Source organism: Notolepis coatsorum (assembly GCF_963971535.1).
Source record: "Notolepis coatsorum genome assembly, chromosome: 15".
In the NCBI taxonomy this organism is placed as follows: domain Eukaryota; kingdom Metazoa; phylum Chordata; class Actinopteri; order Aulopiformes; family Paralepididae; genus Notolepis; species Notolepis coatsorum.
Genome location: NC_140179.1, coordinates 23200916 through 23218950, shown reverse-complemented (window position 1 = coordinate 23218950; position 18035 = coordinate 23200916). Strand labels below are relative to the sequence as shown.

At 47.6% G+C, this 18035-nt stretch overlaps 1 protein-coding gene across 1 annotated transcript in view; it reads right to left on the bottom strand.

The window, feature by feature from the left end:
- Positions 1-31: 31 nt before the first annotated feature.
- mest (mesoderm specific transcript) overlaps positions 32-18035 on the bottom strand; it is a 41322-nt gene continuing 23318 nt past the window's right edge. Inside the window, exons 10-12 of the mRNA XM_084330413.1 lie at positions 4456-4532; positions 3158-3221; positions 32-1480 (exon numbers count right to left, since the gene is read on the bottom strand). Coding sequence (XP_084186539.1) covers positions 1363-1480; positions 3158-3221; positions 4456-4532 — 259 coding nt within the window. The 3' untranslated portion in view covers positions 32-1362. The remainder of the gene's footprint in view (positions 1481-3157; positions 3222-4455; positions 4533-18035) is intronic.

Genomic DNA, 18035 nt, shown 5'->3' with positions numbered 1-18035 from the left:
GTTTCTTACAAAACTAGTTTTATTTGCAGAAAAGTTTACATTTATTTTTAGCACGGACGTCATAAGACAAATGTAGAAGAATCATAGAAAATGATGCAGTTGCTTGATTTCACACTTGAACTGAATGTTGCACATTGAGTGCCACGGACGCGTTTTGTCGTTAGTTCATGCCGACCTTTGAGTGCCCCCGACGCTATATAGCGTTTGTCGTTTTTTTTTTATTGGCGATTTGAATTCATATTTCATCAATCGAGCCTCGGGTTAGTGCTGCAGAGTCTCTCGGAGCTCAATTGGGAAGCCAACTGAAGGATCGATTGTGCTCGCCGGCCCGGAAAACGCATGGATTATGTATTTACAGGACCCAACACTAATCAATAAGCATGATCGATATTTGGAATGGCGATCAGGAATTGGAATAATCTTTTTGGATAACATCTGATCTCAGGTAAGGAATTTATTTTACCAGTCTTAGGATAATCAGAGCTTTTTTCACATCAGTGTTTGCCCTATGCGTGTGTGTGTGGCTGTGATCGCTGATGAGGAAATGAGAGAATCGATTTCAGCCCGCCTCTATAACGTGCATAAGTACACATACTATCGATAATCTAGCGTTTATTTGAAAACGATTCATAAATAGGCCGAAAAATGCTAGAATATTCCAGTAAATGCCTTTTATCACAGAATCTATATATTTTCCTGAAAAACTAGGGCTTTTCAAAATGCTATAAAATGAAAATGAACAGATTAAAAAAAAACAATCCGTTTCGACAATGTTGACTGCAAACAAGTCATTGATAAACGACAGGCAGATTAGACACATAGCCATAATTTAAGAGAGATTATGCGTTCACAACGCTATCATTGAAGTGGGTCCTGGCATTTAACCATGTTTCCCATGTTAATGGCTGGCACTCAACTGTTTAATAACTAACAGTTAAGTTTCCAGTGAGGTCTTTATTCATAACTCTTACAGCTTTGTTAAAACAAGCTCATGCCAGCAATCAACGCTTCAAATGTCTCCTGTATATATATGTCCAATAGACCAAAACATGTAATTAGACATATTTACCAACAGCTAAAATAAATTGTTACTCAAACAGAATCATAGTTAAGGAGGAAAGTCCTCGCCCTAACTTTGGTTTTGTAACGAGTCAATTATTATAGAATCATTTCACCAAACACTTTTGGGAGAGTTAGCCACAGGTTGGGTTAGCGGTTCAGATCCCTCTCCATGTAGTGCCATGTAGCACCGCTGGCCTGGGATCAGATCCCACCAGTTTTCCTTCAAAGAAATCATAACCGAGTGATTAAAAACAGACATGTTTGGTGACCAGTACGGCAGGGGGTGGTGCTTCTATGGCCTCAGAAGGAGTTTATGAAGCTGAAGTATGCATTAAGGAAGCCGGTTGGGTCCTCCAGCTGAGGATAGTGACTGATGTGTTCGTCCAGAACGCTGATGGTGGACCTGCGGACCAGCTGCCTGCAAGAAGAGGAGACGCTTCGGTTAAACAACCAGGGAAACGGTTCATAGCATCCACCAGACATCTTGGTCACAACAAACAGGTGATGTGATCAAACTAGTTATTATTAACCCTTTAATCGCCAAGGACAACTTTAGACGTCATTGCTCGCCATGCTTAATCTGCCAATGACGTCGTACAGCGTCTTTGAGATCAATATTTAAAAAATCTGTCATGGCAATCATTTCACCCACGGAGACTTGAGACTTGCTGTTGATCTCCTCAACTCTCCAACGGTTCAAGACCGCCATCTGGTGGCCGATCGGCGAATCGCCAAAACCGGTAGTGAGCGGTCTATCGATCCGTTGCCAATAACTCGATAAACAACATGATTTGGACGTATATAGTATTATACAACCTGGAAATGGATCGCATATATCAACATCCCATAATAGCTATCTTTCTGCTCCACGCTGATCACCCAACGGTCAGAGGAAACTGCTGTGAGTTTCAGCGTGTTTGATTATTATTTTCGATACAAACTGCTCTGATCAATACATGACCCATACTACATAAATGATTTAACGTGGGCCACGGACTTATAAACCCCCCCCCCTCCGGTCACCAGCAGATGATGAGGCATGACGTTTAGGACCTTGTACAATTTAAATTTTTAATCTGACGTCAATCGGTATCAAACTACATTTCATGATCTAATATGTATTTATGGCTATAACTCACGTTCTGCAGAATGCTGCAGAAAACGATAAAAACATATTTATACTTTAGACCGTATTTTAGTATGAATATGTGAATGAAAAAGTAGAACGTTGCTACATCCTAAACGATAGATAATTGACGTTGAATGGGCCATAGTAATGTCAATTTAGCAATACAATTTAAAAAGTTATAGCCCTGCAAAGTAGGTGAACATCTCCATAGACAAATAGAGCTGGCAGAGGATGGTATAAGGATGGATATAAGCGTGGCAGAGAAAGTGTTAAAGGAGCACTTCACCCCAAAGAAAACTGCCCATTTATTTATTTTGCACATAAATAAACCCATTTTACACACATTAATTTAGTTTGACAAGGTGTTGTGTTAATTACAGCTCAATGAAATTATAAGATAGCAGTCCCTATAAGACAAGGTATCCCTGTTGTATGTTCTACGATATGTGCTTTTGTTTGTGTTTTTATTCTAATGTTATTTATCTTGCTTTTATTCTGTTTGTATTGCTAACCCTTTTTTACACAGGATTTTAGCCTGTACCTTCTGGCAGGGGGACTGCCAATGGAAATGAGCCTTTTGGGCACATTTACGTTTTTAAAATGTTTTATTGATGTATGCTGTCCCCCTTGAACAAATAAAGTAAACCTAAACCTGAAGGTGTTGTTAATTACAGCTCAATGATAAGCAGGCTGGGTATTGATATTTTTCGATCTACATCATTTCATTGAGCCGTAATTAACACAACACAAGGATACAATGTTCCCGATGACATCACTGGTGGCCATAGTCAAACGCATTTACTCTCAATAACTCAAACTAAAGCGACGTTTTTGGATGTATGAGATTATGTGCACAAATAAATCTGCATTGCTTTTTGACGAAGTGGCCCTTTAATGATACAACGGTGTGAGACTACGATTTGGTGCAAAGTGCCTCGTTAAGAGTCGAGCATCAGGAGAACTCACTGGTAACGGCGGATGAACTGAGGATGAGGGTTGACTGGATCCAGAGGTCCGTAGATCATGTGCACTGGAAGAGTCATGGGGAGGGGGGGTAGACTGAGGTCAGGAGAGGAATGGCGTAGAATTCAGTGTGAGGTTCTGAACACATCAAGACAAACAAACAACTCGATTCTCTCAATACTGTTGACTAAGGCTTGTGTACAAGAGCGTCCGCTACAACGCATAACAAGTGTGCATGTCATAGAGGGTTTGATGGACAGCTCTCTCCTTCCAATCATTTGACTCTGTTGTTCGTTTGATTGAACGTCGTCGTTTTACTTCCTGCCCCTTACCGGAACAATGGATTTCTGGCAGCCGATTTGATCCTTTAATAAATTCACATATTTTGTATTTGTTTTAAAAAAGGGAAGAAATGCATGAATCTGTTCTTTAGACCAGTCTGTTCCTTCATCACATGATTTTAGGTTCATCGTCAAAGAGTTGCAACACAGCGTCTGTTGGATTAGTGGGAATTCTCCTCTAGAAGCTGCTGTGTGTCAGACAGGAGGTCAGAGGTCGTGGGTCAGACAGGAGGTCGGAGGTCGTGTGTCAGATGGGAGGTTGTGTGTCAGACAGACAGGAGGTCGTGTGTCAGACAGACAGGAGGTTGTGTGTCAGACAGGAGGTCGGAGGTCGTGTGTCAGACAGACAGGAGGTTGTGTGTCAGACAGGAGGTCGGAGGTCGTGTGTCAGACAGACAGGAGGTTGTGTGTCAGACAGGAGGTCGTGTGTCAGACAGACAGGAGGTCGTGTGTCAGACAGGAGGTCGTGTGTCAGACAGACAGGAGGTCGTGTGTCAGACAGGAGGTCGGAGGTCGTGTGTCAGACAGACAGGAGGTTGTGTGTCAGACAGGAGGTCGGAGGTCGTGTGTCAGACAGGAGGTCGTGTGTCAGACAGACAGGAGGTCGTGTGTCAGACAGGAGGTCGGAGGTCGTGTGTCAGACAGACAGGAGGTTGTATGCCAGACAGACAGGAGGTTGTGTGTCAGACAGGAGGTCGGAGGTCGTGTGCCAGACAGGAGGTTGTGTGTCAAACAGGAGGTCGGAGGTCGTGTGCCAGACAGGAGGTTGTGTGTCAGACAGACAGGAGGTTGTGTGTCAGACAGGAGGTCGGAGGTCGTGTGCCAGACAGGAGGTTGTGTGTCAGACAGGAGGTCGGAGGTCGTGTGCCAGACAGGAGGTTGTGTGTCAGACAGACAGGAGGTTGTGTGTCAGACAGGAGGTCGGAGGTCATGTGTCAGACAACTGTAGGCTCTACTCACATGGAACAAAGGTAGAAGTGAGCGCTCCGACCCATCGCTCTCTATGTTTTAATCTCTGATTGATGAACTGAAGAATACTGCATTTGGAGAGAGAGAGAGAGAGATCATTATTCAGTGAACAGAGAGAGAGAGGTCATTATTCAGTGAACACAGAGAGAGAGGTCATTATTCAGTGAACAGAGAGAGAGGTCATTATTCAGTGAACAGAGAGAGATTGATTGATTGAAAACTTTATTAACAGATTGCAGAATGGGTACAATACAGTACAGCTCAATACACACAATTGTTAAGGGGATGCAGACCAGAGAAAGACTTTAGTCTTGTTTACATCAGGGTCCCCCATTTTCAATTCATCAGGACATATGACATACATGACATACAGATAGACAGTACTGCTACATCTATACATTTATAACATACCAGATTTGCAAATACAGTACCGTTTGTGATACAAAAAGAGTCCAGAAAAGGGAGTATATACATTTGACGTAAAAACTGTACATTGGAGGAGGTTGGGTGGGGTTGGGTTGGGTAGGAGGGGTTGGGGGGGGGCACTGTACAAACAAGCAAAACTGTACATTGGAATATGGACAACCATACTAGGTAAATGACTGTACATTGGAGGGGGTTGGGTTAGGACATTTACAGGGGCCAGTTTAGAATTGCAGTCTCCCGTAGGTGTTCTTTGAGAGTGGTTTTGAAAGTGGGTAGTGATTCACATTCCTTTACAGCTTTAGGTAGGGCGTTCCACATTGATGTGGCATAATTGCGAAACGTGTTTAGTCCCTTGTTTGAGCCGAATCTGGGTTTAACATGATTTGTGGAGCTCCCTCTGGTGTTGTGATCGTGGTATTCACTGACCTTTGGGAAGTATTTTGACATGTACATGTGTACCTTGGTCGTGTAGTGTATCTTGTAGACCAGGCCCATTGCAAGTTGCTGTTCTCTGTTGTCTACTCTAAGCCATCCTAGGTTGTCAAAGTGGGCAGGGGTGAGGTGGGTTCTAGGAGTAAGGTCAAGCAGTAGTCTGACCAGTTTATTTTGAGATGTTTGTAATTTTGTTTTTAGCCCCTTTGAGGTGCTTTGGTACCATGAGGTGCAAGCATAGTCGTAGTACCCTTGAATGAGTGCTCCTGCCAGAGTCTTCAGGGTATTCTTGTTTACCAGAGAGGAGATCCGGTACAAGAATAGAGTTCGTTGGTTGACTTTTTTTTATTACATTGGATGCCATTTTGTCACAGGAGAGATTAGCCTCTAGGATGGAACCCAGGTAGGTAATTTCATCTTTCCTTGTGACAATATTGTCACCCACTGTAACTGAGAAGCCGTCGGTCTTGCTGAGTTTGTTATTTGAACCGAAGAGAATGGACTCTGTTTTGCCCATGTGTAATGATAGTTTGTTATCAGCGAGCCATATGCAGATTTTGCCTAGTTCCGAGCGGAGGGTTTTTTCAACCTGTAACTTGTTCTTGTCAGAGACCAGCAGGGCTGAGTCGTCCGCAAACAGGAACAAGTTGCAGTCACAAGCTGACGACATGTCATTTGCATAAATTAGGAACAGTAGCGGTCCTACTATGCTTCCTTGTGGAACACCACAGCTCACTGTGAGGGGGGGGGGGGATAGGGTACCATTTACCTCCACCATCTGTTCCCTCCCCTCAAGGTAGGATTGCATCCAGCTCACTGATAGACTATCAAAACCAATTGCTTTTAGCTTGTCAATCAGAATGGAGTGATTGACAGTGTCGAAGGCCTTTTGTAGGTCCAGCATGACCATGCCGCAGTATTTGCCCGCGTCCACCTCTTGTTTGATGTGGTCGTTCAAATAGAGAAGGCATGTGTCAGTGGAGTGGGATGTTCTGAAGCCAGATTGGAATTGGTAGATTACCGTACTTTTCGGACTATAAGCCGCGGCTTTTTTCCCCATTTTTCGACCCTGCGGCTTATATAACGGTGCGGCTTATATGTGGACAAAACCCGAAAATCGAAATATTGCTTTTTTTACTGCATTGAAATGTTATTTATTTGTTCCCTTATTTGCTAAACTTAATACAACTTGTAAATGAGTTAATGTTATTTGTCCGACAGTATTGTGTCCCAATGGGAGTCATTCTCTGTAGAGGTGGGAACTTAAAGCTCAATATAAGAACGGCCATGCACCACCACTCACAGAATCGAGAAAGAGCAATCAATCTGTCAATCCTTTCCGTGTCCGGGCCGGGTGAGGTTTCCCGTGTTGAGTCAAATTAAGCAGCAGGCTCCACTCCTTACATATGGTAATTAAACATTAAAACACATGCGGCTTATAGTCCAGTGCGGCTTATATATGTACACATCATTCAATTTAGCTGCTGCGGCTTATAGTCAGGTGCGGCTTATAGTGCGAAAAGTACGGTAGATGTTTTTTCCGCTAGGTACTTTTCTACCTGTTCATAGACAATTTTTTCCATGACTTTCGAGATGGATGAATGAATGAATGAAAACTTTATTTAAGAGATTGCAGAATGGGTACAATACAGTACGGCTCAATACATACAATTGTTAAGGGGATGCAGACGTGAGAAAGACGTTTGTCTTGTTTCCATCAGGGTCCCCCCTGGTGAGGTGAGAATAGAAACAGGGCGGTAGTTGCCTGGGTCTAATTTCCTGCCCTTTTTGTGCAGAGGGGTCACCCTCGCAATTTCGAAGTGCTTGGGGACGTGTCCCTGTTTTATGGAGAGGTTTATTATGTGTGTGATGGCGGCTGCTGAGTCTCTGAGGAATTTGGAGGGGATGTCATGGCCAGTGGCCTTGTTAGGTTGGAGGGCGCTCAGTTATTTGAGTACCTCATCTGTTGTTACCATTTCCAGCTTGAAGTCGTCCTTGCGGACCCCTAGGTTTTTGTAGTAAGCTACTATGTGTTGTGTTCTACCCCATAATGCCCTGAGTGGGAGGGTAGTTTGTTTACCAGTGTTGTGGCTATGTTTGTGAAGAAAATGTTTAAGTAATTGGCTACATCATTATTCAGTGAACAGAGAGAGAGAGGTCATTATTCAGTGAACAGAGAGAGAGGTCATTATTCAGTGAACAGAGAGAGAGAGAGGTCATTATTCAGTGAACAGAGAGAGAGAGAGAGAGAGAGGTCATTATTCAGTGAACAGAGAGAGCGATTATTCAGTGATCAGAGAGAGAGATCATTATTCAGTGAACAGAGAGAGAGAGGTCATTATTCAGTGAACAGAGAGAGATTATTCAGTGAACAGAGAGAGAGAGGTCATTATTCAGTGAACAGAGAGAGAGATCATTATTCAGTGAACAGAGAGAGAGATCATTATTCAGTGAACAGAGAGAGAGAGATCATTATTCAGTGAACACAGAGAGAGAGATCATTATTCAGTGAACAGAGAGAGAGAGAGAGAGATCATTATTCAGTGAACAGAGAGAGAGAGAGATCATTATTCAGTGAACAGAGAGAGAGAGGTCATTATTCAGTGAACAGAGAGAGAGATTATTCAGTGATCAGAGAGAGAGATCATTATTCAGTGAACAGAGAGAGAGGTCATTATTCAGTGAACAGAGAGAGAGAGAGATCATTATTCAGTGAACAGAGAGAGAGAGAGATCATTATTCAGTGAACAGAGAGAGATCATTATTCAGTGAACAGAGAGAGAACCAAATGATACAGCGATTAGCTCCATTACAGACTGCTTACTGGCAATAAATAAATGGATGAGTAAGAACTAAACGAGAACAAAACTGAAATTCTAATTATCTGCCCCAAAACTAAAAAAGAAACATTAATAAAGAACCTGGGAGGACTAACCCCTTGGATCAAATCTGAGGTCACTAGTCTCGGGGTTATCATAGATTCAGAACTGAACTTCAGTGCGGTCAGGTGGCGTAGCGTTGATTGCGTTCGTCACCAACACCGGAGACGCTGGATTCGCCTGTTCGAATCCAGCTCACAGCTCCGGCGTTGTCACCAGCTTGGCTGGCCGTTCACACTAATACAATTGGCTGTATTAGAGGGTGGGAAAGCTGGTGGGGTGGGTCCGGGTCGTTGTAAACAGCGACTCCTACAGTTCGGTCGGGGGGCCTGCTCAGCGCGGATAGGATCTAAGGGGGGTAGTGTGATCCTTCCACACGTTACACCCTCTCAGTGAGAGTCCACACTGCCAGGTGAAAAGAAGCGGTTGATTGGCTAGACGTGTGTCGGAGGAAGCACGTGATAGCCTCCACTCTCCCAGACCGACTGTGGGGGGGTAAGTGCGCAGCGACCAGGAAGGGGATTGGGAATTGGCATAATGACTAACATTGGGATGGGAGAAAATCGGAGGAAAAAGGAGGGGGAAAAAGATCAATAAAAAAAATGAACTTCAATTCTCATATTAGCAAAGTGACGAAAACATCGTTCTTCCATCTCAGAAATATAGCAAAAGTACGACCATTTATTAATCAGAACGATGCTGAGAAGCTAATTCATGCATTCATATCTAGCCGGTTAGACTACTGTAATGCACTTTTCACAGGTCTCCCTAAGAAAACCACAGAGGCTTCAGCTAATCCAAAACTCTGCAGCCCGACTGCTAACTAGAACCAAAAGGAGAGAGCACATTAGTCCAGTCTTAGCTGCTTTACACTGGCTTCCTGTAACATTTAGAATTGACTTTAAGGTCCTTCTCCTTACATACAAAGCTCTAAATGGACAGGGACCTAGCTACATCGCCAACACTCTAATAAATTACACACCAGCAAGAACACTGCGATCATCAGCTGCTGGACTACTAGAGGCTCCCAGAAACAGTCAAAAGAGGATCGGTAATGCAGCCTTTATCAACTATGCCCCAAAACTGTGGAACAAACTACCCCAAAACATCAGAGAAGCCAACTCGCTAGACATCTTTAAAAGACAGCTTAAAACCTATCTCTTTGCTCGGGCATTTCACTGTGGGGTAATGCAGGCAAATATTTGAAGATAGATATCTGCTACCACCTAGTGGCAAGGGGAAATATTATTATAGAAACATCAGGGATATCCTGACACAAATTGTACTTACCTGCACTATTCTTACTGTTGTGAAGGGCCAGATTAAACCGAATATATATATTTATTTATATATATATATTTAATTGTATTTGTATATTCTCTAATATTCCCTGATATCCCTTGTATATTCCTTGTACAATATGCATTGAATATCCATTCTAGCCTACTGAACATCCCATAATAGTCTCCATTCTACTATTGGTCGAGACCTTGGTGCCAGGCTGCCATACCCCCCAGACCCAGTTCAAACGTACCGCTCAACATGTACGAACAAGTCCTAGTTCCGCGTAGGAATCTGGCTACCGCACCACTAACGGTACTATTTGTTCATAGTGCGTATATATACTGCGCTACTAAAGTAGGACTTCCTTTTCAGTCCAGTTTCTTACCCTCCAATAGAGTGACAGACGTAAAGCCTCCCCGCGACGCCACGTGTGGGAGTAAGGCCAAGTTCGGCCTACCATCGGTATTGAGACATCGTGTATATTAATATTTGAATAGTCATATTTGGCACTAGATCGTCGAGTTGGACGTAGTCTATTAAGCTAATAATAGTCTATTCATATGTAGTGCTTCGTGCGGTGAGAATACTATCGTAGTCAGTACCCCATCGTTTCGGGCAGAGAACTGGCTGCTTATCCAGGATGGTCGACCCCATGTGAGACTGCATCCGAGGAGCCCCAGAGCCGACGAGCGAGTGGACCTGTATACCGGATTATTCTACCGACGACAGCCCGCCTTCCCAGGCACGGATTATGCTTTGTGTACAGTGATTATTCCATGGATAAAGACCCCCGACACTGCCGTGTGTTGGAACCCCCCCCCCTGGAGAGGACGCAAGGTGAGGAGACGCTCTGCAAGACGAGGTCGCTTCACGTCTCTCCCCCGTGGACCGGAGAGAGCCGGCTCACAGAGAGTCCACCTGCTTTCATCTGTGGTCCAAGGATCGCTGGCGCACCGAGCTGCACAACTGTGGGTTCACCCAGGATACCCTTGGCCGGACGAGGCAGCCAGACTCTACCCCCCCCCCCCCCCTCCTACTCCTGTTGTATTACAAGCGACCGGATTACCCCCCTTAGTGTATCCAGTCTTATAATCATTAAAGTATCATTGCTGTTATTCCTTAACTATCCCAGGTCGTATATTTACCGCCTGCGCCACCAGAGATTGGACATTCTCTATTGATATACCAACGAATACTCTTGCCATAAAAGTGCATACTAATTCCCATTCATAAATGTGATTGATTTGATTAAGTGCTTGCTCTACACACCATCGCTGTGTAGAAATAAAGACCTATTTCTAATTCGTACATTTGTGTTGGATCCGTTTCATCTACGTGACAGTGTTCATCATAATATATTTATGCCGAGTACTGGGTGGCCGAATATTAAGTACAAAGGTAGTGGTAGTAAGTATCATATCTAGTAATACAGTCAGGGAATTGTACCCCTCAGTTACAATTGGTCCTTCGAGCCGGAGGGTAATTAGTGTAATATTAATATAGTGTTATTAATATTGAAATGGCCTATGATGAACACTCCACGAAACGATCCTCCTAACCAACGCCCGCAGCGCGAACGACGGCTCCCTCAGTACTTAGAGGCTTACGCTGTCAGTCAACAACCTAGTCTTCTACTAACAGTAAACGCGGTAAAACTAGAAAGTAAAAGTATGTCTAACCCCAACGCCCAGACTACCCCGACCATAGAGGCCCCTACGGGTTCTAATGTAACTGACCAAGTTCACGGTGGGGACCAGTGGGAACCAGACATGACTTCACACCCCGCCAGTACTGAAGAAGTAGTCCCCGATGAGTCCCGGGAGGAATACAACGCTACCGAGAGAGAACTCGGCACGGAAGAAGACGGGGAGAGCACCGTGGAGATAGAGCTCCAAGGCTCCGCAAGGAGTACCCCGAGGGAAGGCTCCCCTATACAACCGCCTTCTCCCAGCGAGGCAGAGAGGACCCTACAGCAGGCCTTCCTCATCAGCCTGAACGCCGCTGCTGAACGCGACCGACTGCAGATCCAGCAGCGGAGCGAAGAAGAGCATATACGCCTAGAAATAAGACGCATTCAGAGGGAAGAGAATGTGGCCCGAGACCGAGCAGACAGCCAGCGAGCAGCTGCTGGTGCTCTACGGGACGCAGAGCGCGACAGACAGCAAGCGCAACTAATAGAACAGCTGATCAGACGGACAACACCCTCTCCCTCCGCCAGAGGCTCCAGGAACTCGTCTAGACACACCTCCAGGGCGGCATCCCCTAGCCGAGTAAACAACCCTGAACTTGACCAACAGACGAGGTCTATACCCCCCACAGACCACCTCCCCCCACCGGTCCAAGCGAGACCTAGCAACCGGGAAGGAGCAGCATATCCTGTGGAGAGGCTAAACCAGAGACTACAAGCACTGGATGACCTAACTGAAGACGAAGAGGAAGAGGAGGAGAACCACGCCCGACGACAGCACAGTACTCTACCGGACCAGGAGGTCCGGTACAGCCCAGGCTATACTCCCGCGGAGCCGCGCTACAGACCCCCGACTCTATACCCGGGTGAGCACGACGCACGACCCGCACCGAGGAACAGCACCTGGACAAGCGGGCCATGGTACACTGCCGGTACCAGCCCATACCAAGGAGCGGGAGGAGACTCGCCTAGGAGGCCTCTCCCCCAACGCTCGCCGATGTATCCACAGTCAGCGTCATACATTGGCACGCCTATGGTACCCGACTTCACCCAAGAGAACCGGGCCCAGTATACAGAACTCCGCATGTGTCTGGAGACCATGTTGGTGGATGTATTGGATGAACGCCATAAATACGCCATCCTACTGAAGCACTTAAAGGTACCCCGCGCACATAATATAGCGCTCGCCTACGCGACTTCCACCACCCCATACACCGCAGCGCTGGTAGCATTGGACCAGAGGTATGGGCGCATATGGGATTACGTGATCCAGGAGATCCGACACATCGACCGCTTACCCCCAGCAATAGACAATCGAGCACTGGACGACCTGTCCATCAGAGTGCAGTCCCTGGTAGGGATGTTGGGAGCGCAGAGAGAGAAGGGGAGGCATGAACTTTACGCCAACTCAAATGTGGAAAGGATCTTGGAGAAGCTGCCGCCCGCTCGACAGGAGCGTTTTAGGCGGCAGAGAGACCACCGAGACCCGAATGGCCCCGAACCGAACCTCCTCGATCTAGCAGACTTCCTGGCGAGAGAAGTCAGCAGCCTACGGCTAGATACATTCGGACGGAGCACCCCTGGCTCCAGAGAAGGAACCAGACGACTAAATGATGGAAGAAGATCGGTGACTGTGATGCACCAATCGGAGTCAGTACCGAGCAGCAGGAGCCACAGTACCCCCTCCAGAACGGAGAAGTGGAAGATAGTGTGCCCCTACTGTGAGAAAGAACACTGGCTAGCGCAATGTGACTCCTTCCCCAAGCTGAACGCGGAGGAAGCAAGTCAATGGATAAAGTCCAACAAGCGCTGTTTTCGCTGTGCGCGCTCACACATGGCAGCCGAATGCCGCTTAAAGAAAAGGTGCACCAAGTGCGATGGAGCCCATCTGGACATACTTCACGACAGTAACAGACGGCGCCCGTCACCCGCACCATCCAGCAGCAAAGCGAGCGTCATGTACATCGATCCCGCCAGCAGCAGTGGAGCCCGAGTACTCCTAAAAGTAGTGCGTGTGACACTAAGCTACCAGAATAAAGTCCTGGACACTTACGCCGTCCTCGATGACGGGTCAGAGAAGACCCTTCTGCTCGCCTCCGCTGCGGCCCAGCTAGGGCTGCGGGGAAGCGAAACCCAAATGACAATTCGGACAATAAGACGAGATTTGAAGACGATAAAGGGCGAGAATGTCTCATTCTCTATCGCAGCAAGCGGCCAGCCTGAGCGACGGTACCAGATTACAGACGCTTTCACCAGCCAAGAAATAGGACTGTCGCGGTACACATACCCCGTCGCCAAGCTGATGGAGAAATATGCACATCTGCGCAAGTTACCGATCCCGCTCATAGACAATGCTATGCCGACCCTGTTGATAGGCTCCGACCATGCAGACCTCATTGTCCCGATAGACCGGGTTCATACCGGACCCCGAGGCTGTCCTGCAGCAGTCGAGACCCGTTTGGGATGGACTCTCCAAGGCCCGCTCGCCAAATCTCTCAACCGAAGTACAGCCACTAGATGTCTCCACTCCCGAGTCACAGAGGGAGAAACCGCACTCCTGCAACACGTAGAGCGGTTATGGACCTTGGAACAAATGCCCTTTAAGAACGGAAAGAAAGACATTCGCTCTAAAGATGACATTTACGCCATTCACCTCCTCGAGACAGGGACCAAGAGAGTCCCGGTCGCGTGTAGCTTTATGCCAAGCAAGCAGTGCAAAAATTTACCGTAGTGGCATGCAGTAATGCGCCTTTCATTTTCCGCCGCCCAGCGCCCAGGTCGCGCGGAAATAGGCTGTCTATTGCCATTCTCTTTGACAAACTCTAACCTTAACCAGCTCCTTAACAGCGCCTAAACTTAACCGTTCTAACCTTAACCAACTCCGAAACAATGCCTAACCTTAACCATAGAAATTATATTGCCATTCTCTTTGACAAACTCTAACCTTAACCAGCTCCTTAACAGCGCCTAAACTTAACCGTTCTAACCTTAACCAACTCCGAAACAATGCCTAACCTTAACCTTAACCTTAACCGAAAGAATACACGTTAAAAAAAAATCACGTTAAAAAATATTTTCGATGGGATTCGAACTCGCCAGCAAACAAGCGATAGGATCCACAGCCATGTGTCCTTGCCAATTGAGCTATTGCTAGATACTGAATAAGGGGCGGTGACTTATATATATTGAGCTCCGCTCGTGTCGGATCTCATGCGCATGCGCGGGCACCTCGCGCGAGCACGCCGGCGCACGCACGCACCTGAGCGAGCACGCCGCCGCCGGTGCACGCACGGTAGCATTTGTCTGAAAAGAAGGGCGCTTTACCGCACTAGCGTGCGGTGACGAATGCGGAAGCATTTTTGCACTGCTTGCTTGGCATTAACGTACAGGCGTCCCGGTCAACGGCGTGTTGAGATACGCCACGCCACTCCTGCGGCGAGAAGGAATGCCTACTTTCCACGCCAAGACAGACGCCACAGAACGGTACCTGCTGAACACGGAGCGGCGCTTAGCCAAGAACCCCGCCCAAGAGAGTGTATACCGCGCTGAGATTGAGAAGCTCATCACAGCGGGACACGTCACAAAGATGGACATTAAAGAGGCTGACCAGACCACTGAATCGTGGTACGTGCCTCACCACAAGGTCCATCACAACGGTAAAGACCGCATAGTATTTAACTGCAGCTACCAGATCGGATCCCAAAATCTGAATAAAGAGTTACTGCCCGGTCCCACACTCGGCCCCTCCCTACTCGGCGTTCTACTCCGCTTCCGCCAGGAAAAGGTGGCCATCAGCGGGGACATTAAAGGAATGTTCCTGCAGGTGAGATTAGTAGAGGAGGACAAGCCCCTGTTACGGTTCCTATGGAGAGAGAAGCCAGGAGATGAGCACCCAGCCATCTACCAATGGGAAGTCCTCCCCTTCGGAACGACGTGCAGCCCCTGCTGTGCTACATTTGCACTACAGAAACATGTAGCAGAGGACCCAGCAGCGGACGAAGAGGTCCGACACAGCGTAAAGAACAGCTTCTACGTAGACAACTGTCTACAAAGCCTTTCAACCCAGGAAGAAGCCGAGGCTCTCCTGATTAAACTCCGCGCCTCATTGATCAAAGGCGGCTTTGATCTCAGGCAGTGGGCCAGCAGCGATCCGCAAGTACTGCGCAGCCTCTCCTCCGAGGACAAGGCAGCCAGCAGCGAGACCTGGATGGCTACAATCCCGGGAGAAGCCCAGGAGATGACCCTGGGATTGGTGTGGCGATTCAAAACAGATTCGCTTCACTACAGACACAAGCCCCTGACTACAGAGCAGGGAAGGCCGGCGGCGGCGCCGACCACCAGACGGAGTGTGTACACAACACTCGCCCGACAATATGACCCGCTAGGATGTATTCTACCGTACACCACCAGGGCAAAAATGATTGTACGAGCATTGTGGGACAAGGACCAGGGCTGGGACGACCCCATTCCCGCACACCTTGCATCCACCTGGAGAGAGTGGGAGATGGAGCTCCACTCACTCCCAGGCGTTAATATGCGCCGAAGCTACTTCCCACCCACGGTGAGGCCAGAGACATGTAAAATGGACTTACACGTCTTCAGTGACGCCTCAGAGGTCGCATACGGATCAGTAGCCTACTTGCGGGCCCAAGAAGAGGGGGGAGAGATCTACACAGCATTTGTCCTCGCCCGCTCGAGAATAGCCCCACGCAAGCAACAATCTATCCCACGCCTAGAGCTCGGCGCAGCCCTAGCCGGAGCGCACCTAGCCACGCTCATCCAACGTGAGCTCACCATACCGGTGTCTAGAACAATCCTGTGGTCAGATTCCACGACAGTACTCGCCTGGATCAAATCGGACTCATGCAAGTACAAAGTCTTCGTGGGAGTCAGAGTCACCGAGATTCAAGACTTAACCGAAGAGTTAACCGGAGAAACAGAGTGGCGCTACGTTGATACAAAACAGAACCCAGCTGACGTCATCACCCGGGGAATGCCCCTAGATGACCTCACCCGTCGCAATGTCTACAGTGACGGCCCAGCATTCCTAAAGCTCCCGGAAGGAGAGTGGCCCACGCCTATCCCGAGGGAAGCCAGTCAGGAGGAGGCTGAGAATAAGAAGCCGGTGTTCTGTGGATTGAGCACTGTTATCTCCGCAGACCCCAACATAGATGATTGCACTACCATAGAGAGTGCACAACAAAGGACATTCCTACAAGGAAGAGAGGCGGTACGACGCTTCCAGCGAACATGTCTAGACTGCCGCAAGTGGTGCGCGCAGCCCAGCATACCAAGGATGGCTGACCTTCCTCCATGTCGCCTCCGAATCGGTGACAAGCCATTCCACTCAACGGGTATGGACTGCTTTGGCCCGCTGCACATAAAGAAAGGAAGAGGAACCGAGAAGCGGTGGGGTATTGTATTCAAATGCATGACCACCAGAGCGATACACATCGAGCTTCTCCCGACCATGAGCACAGACTCATTCCTTATGGCCTTCCGTAGATTCACATCACGGAAAGGAAGACCGTCTACACTATTGTCCGATCATGGGACAAACTTCAAAGGCGGCGAAAGAGAGCTGAGAGAGAGCTTCCAAGCTATGGGCCCAGAACTTAAGACCCACCTCGCTCCAGCACAGATTGACTTCCAATTCAACCCCCCAAACGCACCCCACTTCGGTGGTACTTGGGAACGGGAAGTGCGTTCCATAAAGACAGCCCTGTACGCAGTACTTGGGGCCCAGACTGTGGCGGAAGAAGTCCTAATGACAGTCCTCACGGAGATTGAGGGAGTATTGAACTCTAAGCCCCTCGGCTACGTCTCCAGCGATGTGGCGGATATCGACCCAGTTACCCCCAACACACTCCTGATGGGGCGGCTAGATCCCGCGTTACCCCAGACAATGTACCGGCCTGAAGAAGCGAACGGCCGACGAATGTGGAGGTACAGCCAAGTATTAGCCGACAAGTTTTGGAGCAGTTTCCTACTGCACTACCTACCGTCTCTACAGACCCGCCAGAAGTGGGTAAAGGAGAGAGACAATTTGACAGAAGGAACAGTCGTCATGATTATTGATCAATCACTGCCCAGAGCTATGTGGCCGGCCGGCCGCGTAAGCAAAGTGATCACCGGTGCCGACGGCAAGGTCCGAGCAGCTGAAGTGCTTGTCCAGGGTCGCACTTACACCCGTCCCGTGGCGAGGCTCATAGAACTGCCCCGACTCCCAGACACAATCGATGATGACCATGACCCCATAACCCTATGACTTTGTGAAGTTGACTGACCCCTACAGCAAACCCTTATGTGTAAATAGACAACGCGATTAATCTGTCTCTGCTTAACTGATTAGGTCTGGGACCAATCAGGGGGTGGCTGTTGTGAAGGGCCAGATTAAACCGAATATATATATTTATTTATATATATATTTAATTGTATTTGTATATTCTCTAATATTCCCTGATATCCCTTGTATATTCCTTGTACAATATGCATTGAATATCCATTCTAGCCTACTGAACATCCCATAATAGTCTCCATTCTACTATTGGTCGAGACCTTGGTGCCAGGCTGCCATACCCCCCAGACCCAGTTCAAACGTACCGCTCAACATGTACGAACAAGTCCTAGTTCCGCGTAGGAATCTGGCTACCGCACCACTAACGGTACTATTTGTTCATAGTGCGTATATATACTGCGCTACTAAAGTAGGACTTCCTTTTCAGTCCAGTTTCTTACCCTCCAATAGAGTGACAGACGTAAAGCCTCCCCGCGACGCCACGTGTGGGAGTAAGGCCAAGTTCGGCCTACCATCGGTATTGAGACATCGTGTATATTAATATTTGAATAGTCATATTTGGCAC